Below are 22,277 nucleotides of genomic sequence, written 5' to 3'. Positions count from 1 at the left end.
ATTTTTTTTCCCTTAATTTTTAAATCCATGTGCATTAAGGGAAATTTAATCCGTATGTTTCTGATTCATTTACACTTAACTCATCAAAATATTGTTTTGTTAGAGTCATTTGGCCCTTGACAAAACTTAAGAGCCCTCTTAGCAGCACACAAATACACATATACACACACGTGGATCACACAAGTACACGCACACATTCTCGGTTCCTTAGATTCAAGAGTCATTTCCCCTCTAAACTCACATCCAAATGGCTACGTCTTGGTAAATCATGGGCACTTAATTGCATTTAGCTGTGCAATTAGACTTAGACTTTTAAAAAAAAATGCTGTAGAGTTACAAAACATACACTTCTTCTGAGTGTATTTGGAATGAAGCATTTCAGGATTCCCCACATTAGGTGCATATCTTGGCTATGGATAAATGGCGCCTTTAAGGAGATGATGTCAGGCAACTTATTTATCTTCAGTGCAATATACAATAAAAATTGCATTGATTTCTAAAGTGTGGATTACCATCAGTTCGGAGGAGACCAGTGATGATGATAAAGATTTAGGGACAGGTGGACATGAGCACCCCCAGGGAGACTGGGATTAAGCTAATTAACATACACGAAGGTGCAGAATTTAGGAAGGTTGTGCTAAGGTTTTGTTTTTATCTTCCCAATGGCTGAGCATGAAGACATTATTTACTTGCAGTCCCAGATCCTGGCAAACATTTCAGTAGAGTTCCTGAAATTAAAAGTTGAAAACTATTAGAATGTATTTTTTTTTTTTTTTTTTTGAGACAGAGTCTCGCTCTGTTGCCCGGGCTAGAGTGCCGTTGCATCAGCCTAGCTCCCAGCAACCTCAAACTCCTGGGCTCAAGTGATCCTCCTGCCTCAGCCTCCTGAGTAGCTGGGACTACAGGTGTGCACCACCATGCCTGGCTAATTTTTTCTATTGTTAGTAGGGGGGGTCTCTTGCTCAAGCTGGTCTCAAACTCCTGGCCTCAAGTGATCCTCCTGCCTCAGCCTCCCAGAGTGGTAGGCTTACAGGCATGAGCCACTATGCCTGGCCTAGAATGAATTCTTAAGAGAGTAGCAAAATATACGGGGCCCTCTAACAATATGTCTCAAAATAGTAGGATAAATTCCAGGACATCTGAAGGCCTATGAAATTCTCATCTGATACATACGGGAATTTGGGCTTGTAGTTAAGGAGACAGAAAAGGCCTCAGCTGGTTTACCACGTGGGAAATGACCTCTATTTCTCTACCCAAGGCAACTGCTAGAGATTTGGTGAGCTCAATTGTCGTGTTTTCAAATCTACGTTGGAAGAAAGTTTGTTTGCAAAAACATGTCTGTGATTGGTGACGGTGTCTTTTATAAAGGGTTATGCCTTTCCTTTGGTTAACATGATATCATTTGTTTTCCCTTCTTCACAACTAATGTTTTTGTTTTCTCAAGGAAATGGCAATTGTTTAATGGTATTTTTCTAATTGGACAGCAGGTAGCCCTTCCTCCTGAAGCTTCCATTTTATCATGGACAATTTTGTCAGATTCTAACAGATTTTACTTTTCTGAACGTTTGTAAGTTTATCTAAGTATTTACTTCCAAATGAAATTATGCTAGTTTAATTTTGCTTACGATTAAATACTATTTATATTTCTCTTCCAAAGCTCTGAAACAGAGTACCACATAATGGGCTTTATAGAGGGAATACATTTAATAGCCAATTAGATTAACTATCAAATCTGTTTCTGGAAAAATAAAGAATCTGGTAATGGTTTGATTTCACCCAAACTACTCTGTATATTTTGATTTTCTTAAAAAAAAAGAAAAAGAAAGAAAACCTATTTCCTGAAGCTTACGTTCTTCAAGATTTTTTTTCCTCCACTTAATTGAAACCACTATTTTTAAGGGAAATGGAATTGATGAAAGATGATATTTTCTCATTCAGCAGAAATCTGTATCATGTGAATAGCACAGATTCTCCATTGATATAATTTTACCCTTATTTTTAGCTTGTGTGATTTTTTTTGGGGAAACTGTAGCAATCCCCAAATCCTGATTTTTTTTTTTTTAAAGCAAAGATAATAAGAAATTCAAAACAGTCGAGCTTTGTTGATGATTTCTCACTTTCACTTTCCCCAGCTGGGACAGCTATTTTCCCTCTCACTGCACACCCGATGGCCTCGGGCTGAGCACTGGGACCTGCTACGTCTTCCCCTCGGTTCCCGCCACCCAGGCTCTGCGTGGCCCACGTAGACAGGATCAAAAGGCCCCACAGTCTTCTTTTCTCACCTGTCAGAACAATTCGCTTGTTCTTTCATCATAAACAACTATCACATCAGCTACCACTTACGGAGTGCTCAGCACGCACCAGCTGAAGTTGATAATATTTAATGTTCACCCTCTAATGGGCGATCACAACATATTTGTTAAATAAACTTAAAATACAGCTGTCTGTGTCCGAGTCTGTCTTCCCTAATAGACTGGGAACTCTCTGAAATCAAGGATGATATTGTATTCAGGATTTTATACCTTGTCCTACTACATTCACATGCTATTATAAATACTTAGCAAATATTAATTGAGTTTAATTGTCTTTATAAAATGATAGCAACCGGGCATTGAGATAGTCTCCTTTCAAAGTGGGACAACTGCATCGTAAGACCAAGACAGACTGAGTCAGCGTCACCATCCACAGGACAGTGAACGCTGGGTTCCTCGGTTGTTCCACTGAGGAAGGGATTCACATATTTTTGTGGCTCAATCATTGGTTCAGGAAGTATTAGTTGACCACCTACTAGGTGCCAGGAACGGTTTTAGGTGCTGGGAATACAGCGGGGAACAGAGCAGAATTCTCTGGCCTCATGGATCTTACATTCTATTGAGAGTGAAACTGATATACCATTGGACAGTAAATGAATCCTATAACGCGTGACAGATCCTAGTCAGGAAACAAAACAGGGAAAAAGGAAAATACATGCAAGGGGTGGGGGGCAGGGGCTTGCAGCAGAGTGAACAAGGAAGGTCGCACCGATAAGGGGATATTTGATAGAAGCACGAAGAGAGTGGAGGGATGGCCGTGCTGGGACCTGAGGGCAAAGGTTGCAGGCAGAGGGAGCTGCACTGTGACAGTCCCGAGTGGCCGTGTGCCTTCTCAGGAGGAGGCGGGAGGCAGAGGACGGACAGAACAGCGGCAGCTGAGATCAGAGGGGTCAGGGCCAAACCCCATAGAGACTTGAAGGCGATGCGCGGGGAAGATGGAGGTTGTGAACAGGGCAAAGACAGCATGCTCTGATGCATTTTAAAAGGAACATTCTGGAGCCCGTGTGGGGAACACACTGAAGGGGAACGGGAAGTTAAATCAGGAGACCACGTGGTAGCAGATGCCATCTTCCTGGGGAATGGGGCTGATGCTTGCACAGGGGCGGGGCCGAGGGTCGTCCTGGAGACCGTGAGAAATAGAATCTGGGCATGTTTTGGGATTTGAGCCTATAGGATTTAGGATATATTGGAGAGTGTGGATTGGGAGAGAAAGACAGGGACCAAAGATGACTCCAGACTTTTAGGCTTTGAACACTGGTGTTGTGATTTATGGAGATGGAGAAGATTCTAGAAGAAGGAAGCAGGCTGGGGTGGACATTGCTAAGGTCCAGCACACAAGACCAGCCAAGGCCAAGGCCTTGTTCAACTGATCCCACTGGCAAAGATACCAGGAGCTTCTTTTAGATTTACAGTCTATTAGGTACGCAGATAGTGAAAAGAGGGGTAAGTGAAAGATGCCAGGTCCCTGTGATCCTTGTCCCACACACCAAAATAATGACCTGAAACAAAACGGGCTGGATGGTGACAGCGGAGTGTGGCACGCCTTGTCACCGAGAAGCCGGTTCTGGACTACAGTACGGTGGCTTCTGCAGCTCGATTCTGAGGGTGGCTGGCAGAAAGGCCCCTATTTCACCAGGACCCGGGAGACTGGTCCCCTGACAGCCTCCCGGGAGGAGCGGGAGGTGGGTGAGAGCTGGTCTCCTCGCTGCGGCTTACAGGCTTCTCCTCCTCGTGTGTGCTGGGGGACGCACAAGGCATCTGCCACGGCTCAGATTAGCTGTGGTTCAAGCCTTCGCCTTCGTGGCCAATTCTGACACCTGCAAGGTCGCCAGGGAAACCTGGCACAGCTGGTGCCCTCAGAGAATCAAGAGTTTGGACTTCGGGTCGGGGAGATGTCCACATCGATAGTTGAGATTGGGGTTTAGGGCTAAGGGTGGAGGGAGTTTGGCCAGGAGTTTATACATTTGAGTAACGTCGGATATACATTTATTTTTTAATTTTTTTAGAGATGGGGTCTCTCTATGTTGTCTAGGCTGTACTCAAACTCGGGCTCAAGCGATCCTCCCACGTGAGCCTCCCAAGTAGCTGGGACTACAGGCGAGAGCCACTGCACTTGGCTTAGGTATGCATTTTAAATGAAAACCAAGAAACTTGACAAGACAGATCACCTAGGAATGAAATGAAGAAAAGAGAAGTTTCACTTCAAGCTTATTCACTAATTTGCACGTATTCAACGATGCATTTATTTTCTTTACCAAGGATATAAAACACCTAGATTAAGATTCAAGCTGCCTCGAGTCTACGTGCCTTGAGTATTAGATAGTAAAAGTAAAAATTGAAAAAAACTGAAGATGTATAAAATTAAACATGAAGAAAGAAACACAAGGTTAAAAAAAAAAAAAAAGCAAGTATTAAGGCCCTTTGTAAAAAGGAGGAAAAATTGGGGAGAAGAGCGAAGAACAGTAGATAAACTGTCTGCAAAGATCCAGACCGTCTCATTTATTCTGTCCTGCCACTGCAAAAGAGAAAAATTGATTACACCACACAGGAATTTTCCACTTTATCTTACTTTCTTCAAAGTATCTCTTTTCAGCATTTAGGCAGGGCCGGGTTCAGAGGTGCACACCCTGAGAATAAAGGCATATTCCTGGGACTTTCAAAGAATGAAAACCATTTTTAAAGAAATCTCCAAAAAGACAAACACATCTAGACAAATGTATTTTAAATTTCTACCCCCTCTCCTTATAAGTTATGTTTTGAGAGTGAAAACCTTCTGGCCCTGGGGTTTTCCTTCCTATTTCCCACCCAAGCTGGAAGTTAAATGGTAATCAGAATTGACTTGTCGCTCTTCTGGACACAGAAAGTTCAGTGCGGTGGCATGTCAGAGTAAATAATGATCTTTAACCGACACCTTGTGGGATTATAACTGTAATCCTGCTTCACCTACTTCAGGCATAAAACAAAACTGCATCTATTTACATACATGTTTCCAAAGGGTCAATCCTAGATACTAACCCATTTCCTCAGAGCAATGAATGTCACTGTTTCCACGGTTGTGGCTGTTGCTGCCAGGTGGTCTTGCTGTTGAAACCATCTTTGGCACCTGGAGGAGTCATTGTGCCCTGAGTTAGGCCACAGGTGACCCAACTACAATACCATCAAGGCTTGGGGCCGGGCGCGGTGGCTCACGCCTGTAATCCTAGCACTCTGGGAGGCCGAGGCGGGAGGATGGTTTGAGCTCAGGAGTTCGAGACCAGCCTGAGTAAGAGCGAGGCCCTGTCTCTACTAAAAATAGAAAGAAATTAGCTGGACAACTAAATATATATAGAGAAATAATTAGCCGGGCATGGTGGCGCATGCCTGTAGTCCTAGCTACTCGGGAGGCTGAGGCAGGAGGATCACTTGAGCCCAGGAGTTTGAGGTTGCTGTGAGCTAGGCTGACGCCACGGCACTCACTCTAGCCCGGGCAACAGAGTGAGACTCTGTCTCAAAAAAAAAAAAAAGACGTGGCCTTCCAGGGGTGCAGAGGTCTGACTGCAGCTGGAAAGTGCTGGGCGTGGGCCCCCACCACGGAGTTGGCACGTGGGGGATCAGGAAGCCCTGCCCCATGAGCACGAACCGTGGCCAACATTGCTTGGAGCACACAGGTCCGGCCTCCAAACTTACAGCTTCTAGTCACAGGGCAATTTGAGCCTGTGGGCTTCACAGTCTATAAGGCACCACACCTGAGAGTCAGGTGACGCTCCAGTGCCCGGAGTCCGCCTCTCCTGGGTGAAGAGCCGTCCAGGCTCGTCCATTTCCTGCTCTGAGATTTCTCTTAAAGAAAGCACCAGCTGCCCGTTGTTAAAGGACCAATGGCTGTTGTAAGTGGCGAGAGTGCCAGGGTTTAATGAGTTCCTGGTGCCCAGCCCCGGGCCCCTGCTGCCTCTGCATCAACACCTGCGTCCTTGGTAGCACAGATGTGAACGTTTTCTAGGTCACTTGCTCAGTTTTTTTTTTTTTTTTGATCATGTTTCCCCTGGAAGCCTGATTCTCGCTCACGCTTAGTAGGAGTGTCTGATTCAAACAAGGGATGTGGGAGGGCCCTGTGGGTAGGCTCCTAGACGTCGTGGATATTCAGAGGAGCTCTTCCAGAAATGATGAGCTACAAACTGAATAAAGGGATAGGTCATTTAGGGTGACACAAAACGTAGCCTGCAAAGCAAGTTAAGGCCCAGCCACGGTTCTTGCCTGAGCACCGTAATCTCTGCATTTAAAATCTCAGAGCAGGTCACTGAACTTCGGAGGGCTGGTCTCAGGTTGGAAACACACCTGTACCTCTGCTCTACTTGGCCAAAAGGCTGCAAGCTGTCCCTGTCTGGTGGGAATTTGCTTTCTGACTAGAAAGCGAGTAAGAATTTCCTTGATTGCCCTTCCTGTTCTGCTCCAGTCTCCAGCTGGAGATGACAACATCCTAAAGAAAATAAATGAAACGGGATCAAAGAGAGCCTAAGATGATTCACACGCGCACATGCCAATTGAACAGCACGAACACGCAAGAACTCTGTATTACAGTTTATTTAAAAGTTGTCTTCAACTTCTATGGATAGATGATGCCATAGTAATTTGTTAATTCCAAGAGGAAAAATTGGTTTTACTCTCACCCCCTGCCTATTCAATAATAGAGACAATATGGCGTGGTGGGCCATTATGGCCTAGTTGGAATGTAAAAGATCTACGACAGCGATTTGGCTCTACTAACTTTTGGTTATAAGACTTTAACCAAAAGGCAACTCAGAAAGTCCGTTTACTTCTCAGTTTCATCATCTATTGAATGATTATTATGATACTTATTTTTCAAGGTTGTTGGGAAGGCAGCAATGTTTGAAGCATTTATTATAAAACTCATCATACAGGATCATGTAAATTGGGTATTATTGCCATTATTATTAAGAAACTTGCACTGACCTATGTGCATTCTTCTTTCTCTGTCCCCCTTTTCCTTGTGAAGCGACTGCCTGGAACTCATGTCTCTTGGTCCACCATCTACTAAGTTATCTGACCGTAGACGGGGCCAACAAACATGTGAATGACTCGCATCACTTCTATTCTCCACTTTTTAGCCCAGTCCCACTAATTGGGACAGTCAGAGGTACACTGACAATACCTGTACAAGACTTCGTCACAATTAACTCTTCTCTCCTTTAGCTAATGTAAAAACACCAGTTGACCACTAGATGTCAGGCTTGTTAAATAGTTAGGAGTGTCCTACGCAGCTCCCCACCCATTTGGAAACCACTCATTTTTTCTTCATTTTAAAAAGGTTTCCGTGACTTTTGCAATGTTTCATGAGGGTCGCATTCCCACTGGTTTAGAATGGACCGATATGTGGATGGATTTTACCAGAATTTGCGAGCCTGTGATTCATGCCAGGATAGTTTTGTCTTACACAAAGATAAGTTTATTTTTTTATTTTTAAAAAATTGATACATAATAGACATACATATTTTGGGGGTACATGTGATATTTTGATAGATTCATGTGATGCATAAAGATTAAATCAGGTAATTGGAATATCCATCACTTTAAATATTCAAAGATAAAATTTTTTTTTTTTTAGACAGAGTCTCGCTCTGTTGCCCGGGCTAGAGTGCCGTGGCGTCAGCCTAGCTCACAGCAACCTCAGACTCCTGGGCTCAAGCGATCCTCCTGCCTCAGCCTCCCAAGTAGCTGGGACTATAGCCATGCACCATAATGCCCGGCTAATTTTTTCTATACATATTTTTAGTTGGCGAGATAATTTCTTTCTATTTTTAGTAGAGGTGGGTGTCTCACTCTTGCTCGGGCTGGTCTCGAACTCCTGACCTCAAGCGATCCACCCACCTCGTCCTCCCAGAGTGCTAGGATTACAGGTGTGAGCCACCGCGCCCGGCCAAAGATAAAATTTTAAGGATAGGTTCTGCTGCCTTTGCACCCAGGTGACAGAACTGCCGGTGCACCTTCATCCATGGACACAGGCTATATTGAGGAATAAAGACAAGTGCAAAGCCCTAAGGAAATCAAGTGGTGACAAGAGAGACCAGGCTTAGAAAGTGTTCTGATGACAGTGACAATCAGAGGCTGCATTTAAAAGAAAACACTTATTGTGATAAAAAAAATTCACCAAACCTTGTGTCTTACACATCAGGGCTCTTGGAAGAAAAAGTCTCTTCTCTTCCTTTAACTGCATGCAGACGGGCAGTGGGCATGTGAGTTTAGAATCATGAAGGGCTTGCAATAAACATATGAAAAGAAGCTCGACATCACTAATCATCAGGGAAATGCAAATTAAAACCACAATGAGATATCTGTTTCCCCAGTCAGAATGGCTTTTACTAAAAAGTTCAAAAACAATAGATGCTGCCGTGGATGCAGAGAGAAAGGAACACTTATACACTGTTAGTGGGACTGCAAATTAATACAACATCTATGGAAAACAGTATGGAGATTCTTTAAAAAACTAAACGTCAATCTACCATTTGATCCAGCAATCCCATTACTGGGTATCTAATCAAAAGAAAAGAAGTCATTTGATCAAAAAGACACCTGCATGCAAATGTGTATTGCAGCACAACTCACAATTGCAAAGACGTGGAATGAGCCCAAATGTCCATCAATTCATGAGTGGATTAACAAAATGTGATATATGTATATCATGGAATATTACTCAGCCATGAAGAATGATGAATTAACACCTTTGGCAACAATTTGGATGGAACTGGAGACCATTATCCTAAATGAAGCATCTAAAGAATGGAAAAACAAACACCAGATGTAACCTGAGGAAATACCTTTCTGGTGGAGGAATCTAGAGATTGTCCATTCCAATTCCTATAATACATTTTAAGGACAAGGGAATGCATGCCTAGAGTTAATAAGTTAACTGGTCAAATTCCTACCTATAGTCAGTGCAGTATATTTTGGGGGATTCTTTTGTGTCTTATGAACAATTTAAGTAGTGAGCAAGGAAAGCAATGTTTTGCAACGCAAAGCGGGAGAGGTAGGCTTCCCTTGTATGATACAGCGTAGTGCATCATCTCAGTGGTGGTGGCTGAGGGACCCCTGTACCATGAATCCTCAGAATTTTAAAACAATTGGCAGACTCAGCCTCCTAAGACCTTACTCAAAGGCTAATTTCTTTACTGGTGAAATGGGAGGATCTTAATTTTTCAGTTGAATGATCTTTGCAAAGGGACCCAAGCAAACCTTTGTAGGTTAGTGGAATGAACACAGGCTGCACAACAGATGGTGCTATGGTTGGAATGTAAAGAGACCTCTGGAAACTTAATATGGGAAGGGAAGGAGAAGTTCCTATACTCACAGGACAAAAATACTTTTAGGGCCGGACAAAAATACCTTCTGACACCCTGAACTGGGACAGATGGGACGATCTTACTCCTGCTATATTACCGTGCTCTATCTTCTACTCTCTGCTTCACCACCAGCTCCTATGGGCAAGGTTTCTTTAAGATGTTCCATTTGACACACAGGTGAGTTGTTTTAGTCTATTTGCTGTTGCTATAACTGGATACCTGAGACTGGGTGATTTTTAAAAAAAACATAAGTTTGTTTTTCACAGTTGTAGCCTCAGAAGTCTAAGGTCAAGGAGTTGCCTCTGATGAGGGCTTTCTTTTTGGTGGGGACTCTCTGCAGGGTCCTGAAGCAGTACATACAGGGCATCCCCTGGCGAGAGAGCTGAGGGTGCCAAACTGGCTTTTATAACAGACTTGCTCTCCTGATAACCTATGAACCCTAATGGGGGGATTGATCCATTCATGAGGGAAGAGCAAATATAACCCAATTGCCTTTTACATACCCCACCTCTGAATGCTGTTACATGGGGGATTCACTTTCACTATGTGTTTTGGAGGAGACACACATTCAAACAAATCATAGCGTGAAGCTACAGATACCTTCAAAACAGCCCTTGTTTCTGTCTTCCAGAGCTACAGTTTCCAGAATCCACTTGTTCAGATTACTGTCTTCTTGACTTAGCCCAGTATTACCTTTTGTCACCTCTTTGGTCCTGATGCTTTTTCTAGTCTATGTGACTGGTCCTCATCCCACCATCTTACCCGACTGCACTCCTGGGGGTCCCCATGGCCTCTGGGGTCCTGACTCAGCGTTCAGTTTGGGCTTCCTGAATTTCATCCCTGACTCCACCCCAGCCAGGAGGAGCAGGTGTTTGAATATTTATCTTCCTACAAAGATGATCTTTTGGAGAAAAAGAAGCGGGAGAGGGTAAGACAGAGATTATTTCTTTACCAATTATGTGGTAAAGAAATCAAGCACTGTGCTTGATGAAATCATCACCATTATAGCATACATTATCTTAATTCCTTCCACCAATACTGGAGCTAGATGTTATTAACCTTTAAAAAGCTATCAAATGTGCTCCAATTTATTTGATTTCCCAACAAGTATGAAATGATTAAGGTTCTATAACCTAATAGAAGCATCAAGATTTATTAATCAATTTATTAATCAAGAAGTATTCATGTCTACTCAGCTTCTAATGACCTTTTTGAAAATGAAGTTACAAACACGTTACATTTCACCTCCAGGGAATCTCCCTCAAATATCTAAGAGCATAGGCAAGTTTTTATTTCAATCTGACTTTTAAATTAAAAACATTTTATGTCTTATACATCATTTGTTATCTTTAAAAAGTGAGTTCTGGGGTACAACATTCTCAACAAAAAGATACATATGCATGGTTGTACAACGAAATGCATAAGATACCTCTATGTGTTTGTATGTGTGAGACACATGAATTTAGTTCCCTCTCCTTCTTTTTCATTCCTTAAATTCTTCACTGTCATTCACTATTTTTTAAAATGGCTTAGAGGATGGATTGGTACCTGTGGTTATTTCCTGTTGATGTTTAGAGGGCTGTTGGTTATGCAAACAGGTAGTCACTAGCAACAGTAAAACCATTGGATATTCAATGTGCTCTTTCAAATACGTATTTAAGGACGCAGTATCCTATGTGCAGAGATAATCAATAAATCTAGCTCAACTAAATTCATGCTAGCAGCCAAGACTTACCTCTCCTAAGAGACCAAAATTATTCGTAAGGGATCATATAAGAAGTGATCAGTCAGCCAGGAGAACTGAGGACACAGCTGTGACTCCCTTAGTAGCCAGATCAAGTCACACACTGCCCGTAACAAAGAGAAAGGGTTGCTGCCTTTGTTTGTTTTCCTGGCATCTGCTGGGACACAGCTGAGATAAGGTTGCTGGCCACATCTCTGTTATTCTGATTCAAGCAGAAAATCCTTTGCAGATCCACAGACAACGTTATTGTAACATCGCCAAGAGGAGAATTGGGTCAGTGTAATTTAAAGGATGAAAATAGTTTTGCGATGTGAGTGTAGAAACTCTGGGTTATTGGAGGATTCCTTTCCAGATAATCTTAAAGCAAAAAAAGACTTTTTAAAAACCATTGTATTCAAGAGAAACTTGAGAGATTTTTATTCTATACCTTATAGATCAAATGGTTTGGGGGTGGGGTGGGAGAGGGTTGCCAAGGGTTTATTGGAGTTAACAGCAACGACTTCCGCAACTTTTCTATGTGCTTCTCCTAAAATACCACTGTTCTGTATCCAAGTCTTGTCTAGACTATATTAAATGGAATCATTAGGCCATTTTTAAAGTGTTCATGTACTTGAACACGAGTACTTGAGTAACTTTTTTGTTAGGAGTTCCTGATTTGGGAATACTTGCCTGAGGGTTTCTCTTCTTTGCTGTCTTCTGCCATGATTGGAATTGCCAGGAAGGAGGAATTTTTCCATGGTTTGGAATTGCCAGGAAGGAGGGACTTCTAAGGAATGACACTTTGTGAAAGACAGCCACTGAAATAACTGATGCAAAGGCTCCACTCTCATTTCTCACCAATGTTGGTAAACTTTTACGAAATTTAAATTCACCTATAGTAATCAATAGGCATTAAAAACTCCATCTCTTTTTTTTTTTTTTCCTAACCAGAGTCTGCAATGCCTTGGTGTATGCAAAGCAGATAGTCAGGCCTATCTTGTGGCTGGGAAAGCTTTCTTGTGGCTGATATAACCACACTTAAAGTCAGTCAGGTTTTTTGCTTGGTGTCCGTGGATGAGCTACAGAGGTTACTTTGTGAATGTCCTAAAATTGATGTACGTCTTTCTTATGTGAGAGTATATGTGAATCTTCACATAACGTTACCAAGAGCAGTTTGTGGAGTAATGGATAGGTAGATAGGTGTGGTATAGTGGGCCCTGCCATCAGACTGGCTGGATCTGTATGCTGATGGGGTCCCAACACTACCCCAAAATATGGCCCCTTGGCATGTTGGATATTCTAAGCTGAAGGGATCTGAGATACGGCAGGTGCAGGAAGGACTCCCTGACCCCCCAAATCAGTTCATAACCTTCATGAGACAGGCGTCCTCCCGAAACCCCGAGGAAAGGACCATCCTTCTCTCTGACGATGGACTGACGCCAAGAGGAATGTGGACGGCCAGGCCTCGCCAGGTTTCCCCCAGGTCACTTCCCTTGGCTCCCACCCCTCTGCCCTATCACCTTTTTCCATGACCTTCAACTCTTCATCAAACCTAGTATTAAAACAAGCCACTCAGGTTTAACCACTCTTTTCAGGTCTTCATCTCCTTATGAAGGCTCCCGTGTCAAGTAAAAACGTCTATTGAATAAATCTGTGTGCTCGCTCTTGTTAATCCGCTTCTGTTGCAGAGCCCCAGCTGAGAAGCCAGGTGGGTCGAAGGAAAAGAATTTTTTTTTTCTTTCCCTATAATCCCAACCCGCCACTTGGCGGGTGGCCTCAAACAAGTTACTTAATCTCTCTGCTTCAGTGTTCTACAAATTGCAGAAATGATTTTACAGGATGGCTGTGAGGATTACACGTGAAGATTTTACAGGCAGGCACCCAGGAAGTGCTCAATGACACGCCAGCCCTCCGTAGCCATGGGTTTGGCATCTGCTGATTCAACCAACCTCAGATAGGAAACATTTGAACACACCAACAATAAAAAATAATACAAATTTTAAAATACACTCTAACAACTACTTATATGGCATTTACATTGTACCAGGTATTATAAATAACCCAGAGATGATTTAAAATACATAAGAGGATATACATATGTTATATATGCAAATACTATGCCATTTTATATAAGAGACTTGAGCATCCTTAAATTTTTGTATCCTTGGGGGTCTAGGAACCAACCCCCTGATGGATACCGAGGGGCAACTGTATTCTCAAAGCAATCTGTAATTACCAAAAAGTTAAGAGACACTGACCTAAGGTATTTTGAGAACTGTGTTTTAAAGAAAAAATCAGTACCTGAGTTGGGAAATCATGCTCAAATCTAATTTTAACAAAACTATTCATTATTAAAGCACAGAAATGCATTCATAATGAATAAGAAAGACCTTGCTAAATAGCTTTGAAAATCTGGAAGGTCAATTTGTGGTGTTCTTCCACGGGAGAAAAAGAATCTACTCGGTCTCAGGTTGGCCTCCAGGTAAAATACTTCCAATCTGCTTTTGGATGCTGTCTCATGCAAGCTTGTCTTGAAACCCTGAAATAAGTTTCAGGGATACAACCTACACTGGAACTCTTTGGTTGTGGATGCTTTCTCAGCATTTTCTTTTTCAGTTAGTGCAAAAGTCAAAAGTTACAAAAGCAACGAGATTCTGCATCTTTTAATGAAAGATAAAACAACAATATAAACATACACAAATTTACAGAGAAGGGATCAACTTTAATACATTTGGAGTAAAAGGTGTTTCTTCTTTAAATATGGTATAAAAATAAATGCAAGAAACATTAACCGAGAGTGTACAGACAACAAAGACATGAGCTTGTTTCTGACTGTGAATACATCGGTGAAATGAAACCTTCTGTGCTAATTTATTGTTTAATAAATGTGAAGCCATATGTATACTTATTGATATATGGTTTTTTTTTCTTTTACAATTCTTCCAGTTTGTGACTGACTGAATTTTCAGTGAACTGTGTGTCTAGCGGTAGCTTTAAGAGAAAGAGAGAGAGAGAGAGAAAAAAAAAAACAGGTTTTACTTCACTTGAACTTGTTAAAAAGGAAAAGACATAGATCCAGCTTGGTATAAGGAGAAAGAAAGCAGACAACGGTTTGAAATGGAGGCATTGAGATGGTAGAGTCCCTTGGAGATGGAATGTACACACAAAATAACAATTCAGGTCCTTTGCTCATGCAACATCTTGGTCTAATGTCCTCTGCGCCAGGTAACAACAAGGAGCTACAATGTGTGTGCAATGACTCCACTCTGCTTCCGTGCTACAAGGTGATCCTTTTAGTAAGACTGAACAAGGCTTGTTAACCTCTTTGACGTGAGAGATTTCCCCTGAGAAAAAAAATACAAAACAAGAGAAAAGAAAGAAAGAAAATCAAGTATGATCACTGAAAACCTGCTTACTAGTATCCTCTCTTTATTGCAGCTGATTTTTGTGCAAGGGTCAAAACTGAACCCTTTAAGTACATCTTAGTTCAAACTTCATGACCAACCTTCCTTCCCCCACCTCCTGCCCTCTGCTGACACATCAAACAAAACTCCCTCCCTCCACCCTCCTTCCCTTCTCACCCTCTTCCTCCCCACTGCAAACAGACTGATGGTTTCACAGCACAGATTAGCAAATCATAAAACATATCCATAAACGTTCCATCAAGGCTTAGCAATGAGGCAACACCTAGGATACCAGCTGGTGATAAACATGTTACAACAAATATTAGGAAGCTGCTCTGAAAGGTAACAATGTGAATGCATTCTTGTTCAAAGGCTGAAATTAGTGCTGCATTTATAAATTTCTAGAAATGTAAAGGATATGATTTAATTGAATAAAATCCATCTTTGAGGGTTTGATTGCTGGAAACTCAAGATTGAGTCTGTCCACTATCCTATATAGTAATGGAGAAAAAGGTGCCAATGGCACATCTAAAGATAAAAGTCTATTTGTTCCCTGTTTCAAACTGTTGAAGTCTTCCTGTCCTTTCCTCACTGACTTCCTCCAACCCCAAGCCCAGAAAAATCTGATATATTCTGATTCCACATATTGTGCTAATACATAGAGTACATATTCATTTTTTGGAAATCTTGAAAATCATCACGGTTCTTGTAAATTACAAGTACTCTAGAGAGAGAGGAAATTGAAATGTCTGATCAGAATGTTGATTGGTGGTTTTTGTTTCATATCTCATTTTATATGTTCTAGTGTAAACATAGGTAGTCCACTTATTTAATGGATTTATTTTTACTTCTCAGAGGATAAAATATAAGGGAAAATCAAAAGTTATTTTGTAAAATATAATATTTTTGTAATAAATTGTAGTCATAGCAATAGTCTTGATTTGCCACCTAATGTGGCTCAGAGTTTGATGGAAGGGTGGGTGGTGCTGGGAAAGAAATCATCGCTCCTGGCCTCTTAGTCCACGTGGACTGCTATAGCAAAAACAAAACAAAACAAAACAAAAACACTCAAAGACTGGGTGGTTGACAAACAATAGGAATTTATTTAATTTTTTTCACAGTTTCCAGAGTTGGAAAGTCTTATATCTAGATGCCCGCAGATTCAGTGTCTAGTCAGGGCCCTCTTCGCGGCTCATAAATGATGGACTCTCCTTGTGTTTTCACAAAGTGGAAGGAACAAGTGAATTCCCTGGGGCCCATTTTATCAGGGCACTAATCCCATTCGTGAGAGCCCCACCCTCATGATCTAATCACCACCCAAGGACCCCACCCATATCCCAATACCATCACCTTGGAGGTTAGGATTTCACATGAATTTTCCAGGGACACAAACACTCAGATCATGGCAGCCACATTTTGGGAAAAGGATAATATGTTTAAGAAATGATTATTAATTCCATAATCAAGCTTCCTTTATGCACCATGTAATTCCTGATAAGGGCCCTTTTGCTGACATGAACAGGAGCAATGAAAACCAAACACCATTTCTCTTGGTTTTGTCTTAGTTGGGGAAAAGGGTCCACAACTTAGCTATCAGCTAAGAGTGAGGACACCAAAATGTATTGAAGGTATTTCCCACTAGGCTATGCTCTAGTCACTTTGTTGTAGGAAAAATAATAAAAGAAATAGCAGTTTGTTAACAAGTGACTCTACTTGATATAAAATATGCACTCCCTGCCTGCTCTGGTCTGAATGTTTGTGTCCCCCTGAAGTTCATATGTTGAAAACCTAATCTCCAGTGTGATGGTATTTGGAGATGGGGCCTTGGGTGACCAGGTCAAGAGGGTGAAGCCTTTAGGAGTGGAATTAGGGCCCTTATAAAAGAGACCCAAGGGAGGTGGCTTTGCTATATTTTGCTGTTGCAGACTGTAATGGACTAGGATGCTGCCCCCACTTCTGTGACTATTTCCTCACCCATAAAATGAGGAAAATACTAGTACCTACTTTAAAAGCTTGTTCTGAAGACTGATACAAGTAAAGTGCTTAAAACTATTCTTGGAACATTCTGTGTACTTAGTTTATGTTGACTGTTACCTTATATTATTATTATTATTATTAATGCCAACATTGTATGTTCTCATCATTAGGATGCCCAAACCCAAAGTCACTATTCAAATTCTGAGAAGGGTGAAAAATTGCTAATGAATTGAAAGCTAAAATAATATGGCATTTCTACCCCAAAGCTGGACAATTAGTTAATTGAGTAATGTTGGAATCCAAAATACATTTAAATACTTAAAGATTATACTTTTCCCTATATTTACTACTGTGGGCTCTGTGCTATTAACATAAATGCATACCTGTGTGCATATATATTTATTCTGAAGCTGAATACCTGATCTTTAAGAAGTGCTTACTCTTTCTAATGCCATTTGTGGGATGAAGGGAAGTACACATGGGTTGAGGTACCAGAGTGAATTCTCATCTAGCAGAAGATGAGGGGCAAGGTATTAATATAAAACGGTATTAAAAAACTACAGATTAGGCCGGGCGTGGTGGCTCACACCTGTAATCCTAGCATTCTGGGAGGCCGAGGTGGGTGGATCGCTTGAGGTCAGGAGTTCGAGACCAGCCTGAGCGAGACCTCATCTCTACTAAAAATAGAAATAAATTATCTGGACAACTAAAAATATATATAGAAAAAATTAGCTGGGCATGGTGGCGCATGCCTGTGGTCCCAGCTACTCGGGAGGCTGAGGCAGGAGGATCGCTTCAGCCCAGGAGTTTGAGGTTGCTGTGAGTGAGGCTGACGCCACGGCACTCACTCTAGCCGGGCAACAGAGTGAGACTCTGTCTCAAAAAAAAAAAAAAAAAAAACACAAAGAAACTACAGATTAATGTGATTTGGTTCAAAATTCTGGGAAGAAGAATGAAATAGTTACATTGAAATTGGAAGGCATTTGAATCTTAGATAGAGTCATTTTTTATCTGGACTATGGCAACTACTGTGATCTTTATACATTTAGTAAAAAGAAACACGGCTATTTTTTTGTGTTTGTTTTTCATTTCTTCAAACATCTTTAAATCCTCAAAGCTACTAGTACTTGGCCTGATATGGACTTCGTTAAGAATGGGATGCAGCAAAAGGTTAGCTTGGCAAGCACTTGTCCCAGGAAATAATGAAAAAAACATTATTTCATAGAAGCCCATAGAGAAATACACACCTACAGTAAACCTGGGGGTTTGTAATAACAGAATGACAATGAGCAAAACGAGAAAATATATGTAGCATCTCAATATAGTAAAACAATAAAACTCTGTGTGATACAGACTTACCCAATATAGCAATAAGGATATTTGTTTTGTGTATTGAGACAATAAAAAAGCCAACTTGGGAACAACTAACAGCAAAAAGAACTTGAGTGCCCCACGGAGGTCAAAGCAAATAGCATGGCTGTCCAACGGGCCATCGAGATTTGAAGATTTACATCACTTATGTCTATTTGCAAACCATCTATGTGCAAATGCTGCCTCGTTCACATACAGGAAAGGAAAATGCACGGGCCCTACTCTAGTGCAAAAAGAAACTATTGTGAGTACACTATCACTTGCTTGATCTATTTTAGAAAGTACTAACTTGAAAATAATATGCATCCCTTCTCCCAGGGAAGTACTTATTGGCACAATATTTGCCTGTCAGTCATTTTGTGATGTTCATTTTCAGCGCAGTTCTTTGGAAGCTGTACGAAACCAGCTCCTGCCAATGATCTTTTCATAATTTTTCCAAGTTGAAGAATCTGCGATATATTTATAGCTACTTCTAAAGTTTTAATTCTAGGAAATAAAAGGGATAACAAACCCTTACCAATAGCACTTTTTTTTAAACCAAACTGCTTAAAATAACTCGGTAATTCTGTGTTTAACCACATAATTACATATGTGTTATGTGATTTAAATCCTTCTTGTCAGATTGTAAAGGAAACAGATTATAGTGGAAAAAGAAATCTATAGAGAAAGACAAAAGAAGAAAACAAAAACTCAAGATCCTATGAGATTTTGTAATATCTAGTTAATGGAGAATATGCTAGAAAAAGAAGCACATGATCAGTTTCAGGACAGTATAAAACTGAGACTTCAGCTGGCACCCAAGTGAATACAGAGCATCATCCTAACCTATAATACAATAATCATATAAACAAAGAGAGTTTTCTAGGGTCTCATAATAAAACTTTATCTCCACCAAACCGATTCCTTCCTATCCCAAATTCTTTGTAGAGATTTTGTTATCATTAGTGGGAAAAAAAAAATCCCCTAAGCAAAAATAACAACGTATGTGTTTGTTCTTAAATCTTCCAAATGAACTATCCAAGTTACGAAATTTACCTGATTAAAAGAAAATCATTCTTGGTCTTAAAGTAGTAACAGAAAGTTGACGATAAGGAGCCCTGAGTCAGGAGGAATCCATGTGAAGGCAAAGCTCGTAACTACAGCCTGAAAGCCCTGGGCATCAGGGAGACGGAAGCAACCTTCCACATTCCTCTCCTGCAGACCCTTCTCCACAAAGGAAGCAGAGAGAAGCTACATTTGCTTGGGTGACTAAGCCCACTTATTTTATTACTGTCATAAAAACACACAGTGGTCTTTCTCAGTCTAGAAGACACTGAACTGATGGAGGAGAAATGATGGGGTGGATTTTTAGACGATGGCCATGAAAGAGCTTATTACACGTAGAAGAGTGGAGGGTTATTCTTTTGGGTTTTTTTTTTTTTGGAAAAATTTAACCTCTTAACTCTTGCTATTCCCTTACAATTCCTGCTTGTCTCCTGTTATTGCCTCCAAATCTCTCCCATATGTTGCTGTAGACCCAGAAGTACATTCTAGAATGCCTCGTAGGCTGCAGAGACCATGGGGAGGGACTGGAAATGAGAAATGGAAAATCTTGTTATTGCCTTTCCACTGATTTATGTGATCCGATTGTCTGACCAGATGCCCAGCCCCACAGCTATGTAATAAAAAGAGCTGACCACTCGGTCATGAGATGCTATTAGACCAGAGATAGGGAGTGCTCTCGTGAGAGTCTGAACTAAAGGATGTTGTCTGTTTGCTCTTTTATTCTCATGTTGAAAAATGCTCTTGTTTCACTTATAGATACAAGTGTCTTTGCCTGCATTTCAAAATCCTTCCTTACCTGACTTCTGGGGCCTTTCAAACATCTACTGTCATTCTACAAAGCGGTTGTTTGGCAACCTTTGCATCTGCTGCTCACTCAGCCAGAGTCAGCTGTCTGTGCCTGTACCTGTTCAAATCCTACCCACTCTTCAATGATGAACTTCTTATCCTTGTCCTCACTGCAGCCTCCTAAATGCCTCATAAACTCTGCCACTTCCCTCTCTGAATTCTTCCTGCCTGTAGAACCTGCACTAGTGCATTTACATGCCATCTTGTATTTATTACCTTGGAAGTCAGCTGGCGTGGTGAAGAAAGTGACAGCTGTTAAGAGCATTGATATTGTGGATGTCCCCAGATACGTACTTGATTGTTTGCATGAGTTGAACTCATTGGCTGGAAATCTCACTTTAGGAATGAACTTCCAGAAATCAGATTCAAATGCCTTGGCATCAGTAACTTAGGGGAGGAGAGACATGGCAGGGTGAGGGAGGAGGGACACTGTGGACATCCTAAATGTTAACCAATTGATTGACTTGGGCTGTGTCTTTTCCACCGGGAAGGTGATAAGAAGGAATTGAAACTAGGCTCAGTGCATGGAAGCTCTTCTCTGATTTAAATGAAACCAATTCTGTTTAAATGAAACACACTTCCATGTGTGTTTACTGAAACAAGTGAGTGAATAATTTTTGCAAAACTGTGGAGTGTATATAAGTTCTTAGAATGTCAAAGATAAGCTCAAATTCTTGAGGTTTATGAAGGAAAGGAAAAAGAAAGAGGATTATGTAGCTGGTTTTGGAGTTGTTGTATTTAATGTGGAACACTGAAATGAATTCTAGTATTATGTACTAAAAAGAGAGAGCTTATGAACACTCATACATTTAAATACTGATCACTAGCTTCCTGTGAGAATTGAGAAGGAACAAGTAAGGCCAATTACTTTCATTTCTTTAGTTAAAAATATTTTCCTACAACATAAAGTAGAATATTTTCACTAGAGAAACTGAGTAAAAAATATAAAAAGATAAAGAAATATTACTTAAAATATAATTATTTACATGCTAATATGCTTTTTTATGCAAAAATACATATTAAATTTTTTTTTGCAAAACTAAAGTTATACTGTGCATAGTATTATGGCTTGAATAATATATATTAAAATGATTATATTTTGATCAACTACCCATGTTGCATAGGTTTCTTCTAAAATAATACTGTTTTCCAAATTCAATGCATTAGTTGGTAAGGAAATCAATTTAGAGAGATGCAACCAAAAAAATTTAGAAAAGAATTAAGCATTATAGAACAGATCAGAAAATATCAGAGTGCAATGCACATAATAAGGGAATGTATTGTTTGTGAAATGTTATTTCAGTTCTATACATACATAAACATACATGAGTAGAGTTTATACAGTAACTTTATATGTACACACACATACACGAACACACAAAAACATATGTACAATGCGTTGGTTCAATGTGGGTAGCATCTTAAAAGAAAGATGAAAGTCACTACTCTAAAATCTGGTTTTTAACATCTGCATAATATTCTATCAGTAGATACACCTTGATGTATTTAAGAAATTCACAATTATTGTACTTTCAGAGTGGTGATGCAATGAATATTCTTGTATACATGCAAACGTCTGGGTTTTCTTAGGATTAAAGTACCAGAAGTGGAATTACTGATTCAAAGTGATAGATTTTTGCGGCGTTTGGCACATTTTGCCAAGTTCTATTCCAGAAAACTGATAGCAATCCCTACTCTTATGAACAGTGCATGAGATCACCTATTTTCTTAACCCTTTTCTAACACTAGATATTATTTTTAAGAACTAACCTATTTGGAGGAAAACGTTATTTTGTTGCTTTCTGAATTATACATGGTAATTAATAGCAATAGGTTTTCTTTTTGTTTTCTCATATATTTGACTATTTGTATTCTTTTAAAACTGCCCACGTCCTTTGCTCATTCTTCTAATGGGGTGTTGCCCTTCTGATTATTTATTTGCAAAGAACTTGCATAAATTATATCAGATCTTCATCTGTCATGGATATGCTCATCAACTCATTTTTTAAAAGAGTTTACCTATTTGAGGACAGGAGTTTGGTATTTCTGTATGAGATAGAGAGAGAGGCAGTTCATAACTAAACAAACGACTATCTTCAAGGTGTATTAACTATTAGAGTAGTGGAATTCTGTTGTCCTCCCTGTTCTTTATGGCATTTTAATCAGTAATTTGAATGATTAAACTGATGGAATTCTGATCAAATGCATGCATGATGCAAACTTAATAATCTTGTTTAAAAGACTGGGTAACAAAGAGATACTCCAAAAA

The 22,277-nt window shown here is 40.4% G+C and overlaps 1 protein-coding gene across 4 annotated transcripts in view; it reads right to left on the bottom strand.

Annotated features, from left to right (window-relative positions):
- Positions 1-14,067: 14,067 nt before the first annotated feature.
- Positions 14,068-22,277, bottom strand: part of RGS7 (regulator of G protein signaling 7) — a 327,482-nt gene continuing 319,272 nt past the window's right edge. For all 4 annotated transcript variants that reach the window (XM_045536992.1, XM_045536991.1, XM_045536993.1 and 1 more), the window contains one exon: positions 14,068-14,710. In XM_045536992.1, coding sequence (XP_045392948.1) covers positions 14,660-14,710 — 51 coding nt within the window. In that variant the 3' untranslated portion in view covers positions 14,068-14,659. The remainder of the gene's footprint in view (positions 14,711-22,277) is intronic.

The sequence above is a fragment of the Lemur catta genome, chromosome 25 (genome assembly GCF_020740605.2).
Source record: "Lemur catta isolate mLemCat1 chromosome 25, mLemCat1.pri, whole genome shotgun sequence".
Taxonomy (NCBI): domain Eukaryota; kingdom Metazoa; phylum Chordata; class Mammalia; order Primates; family Lemuridae; genus Lemur; species Lemur catta.
This window is presented reverse-complemented; position numbering and strand designations above follow the sequence as displayed.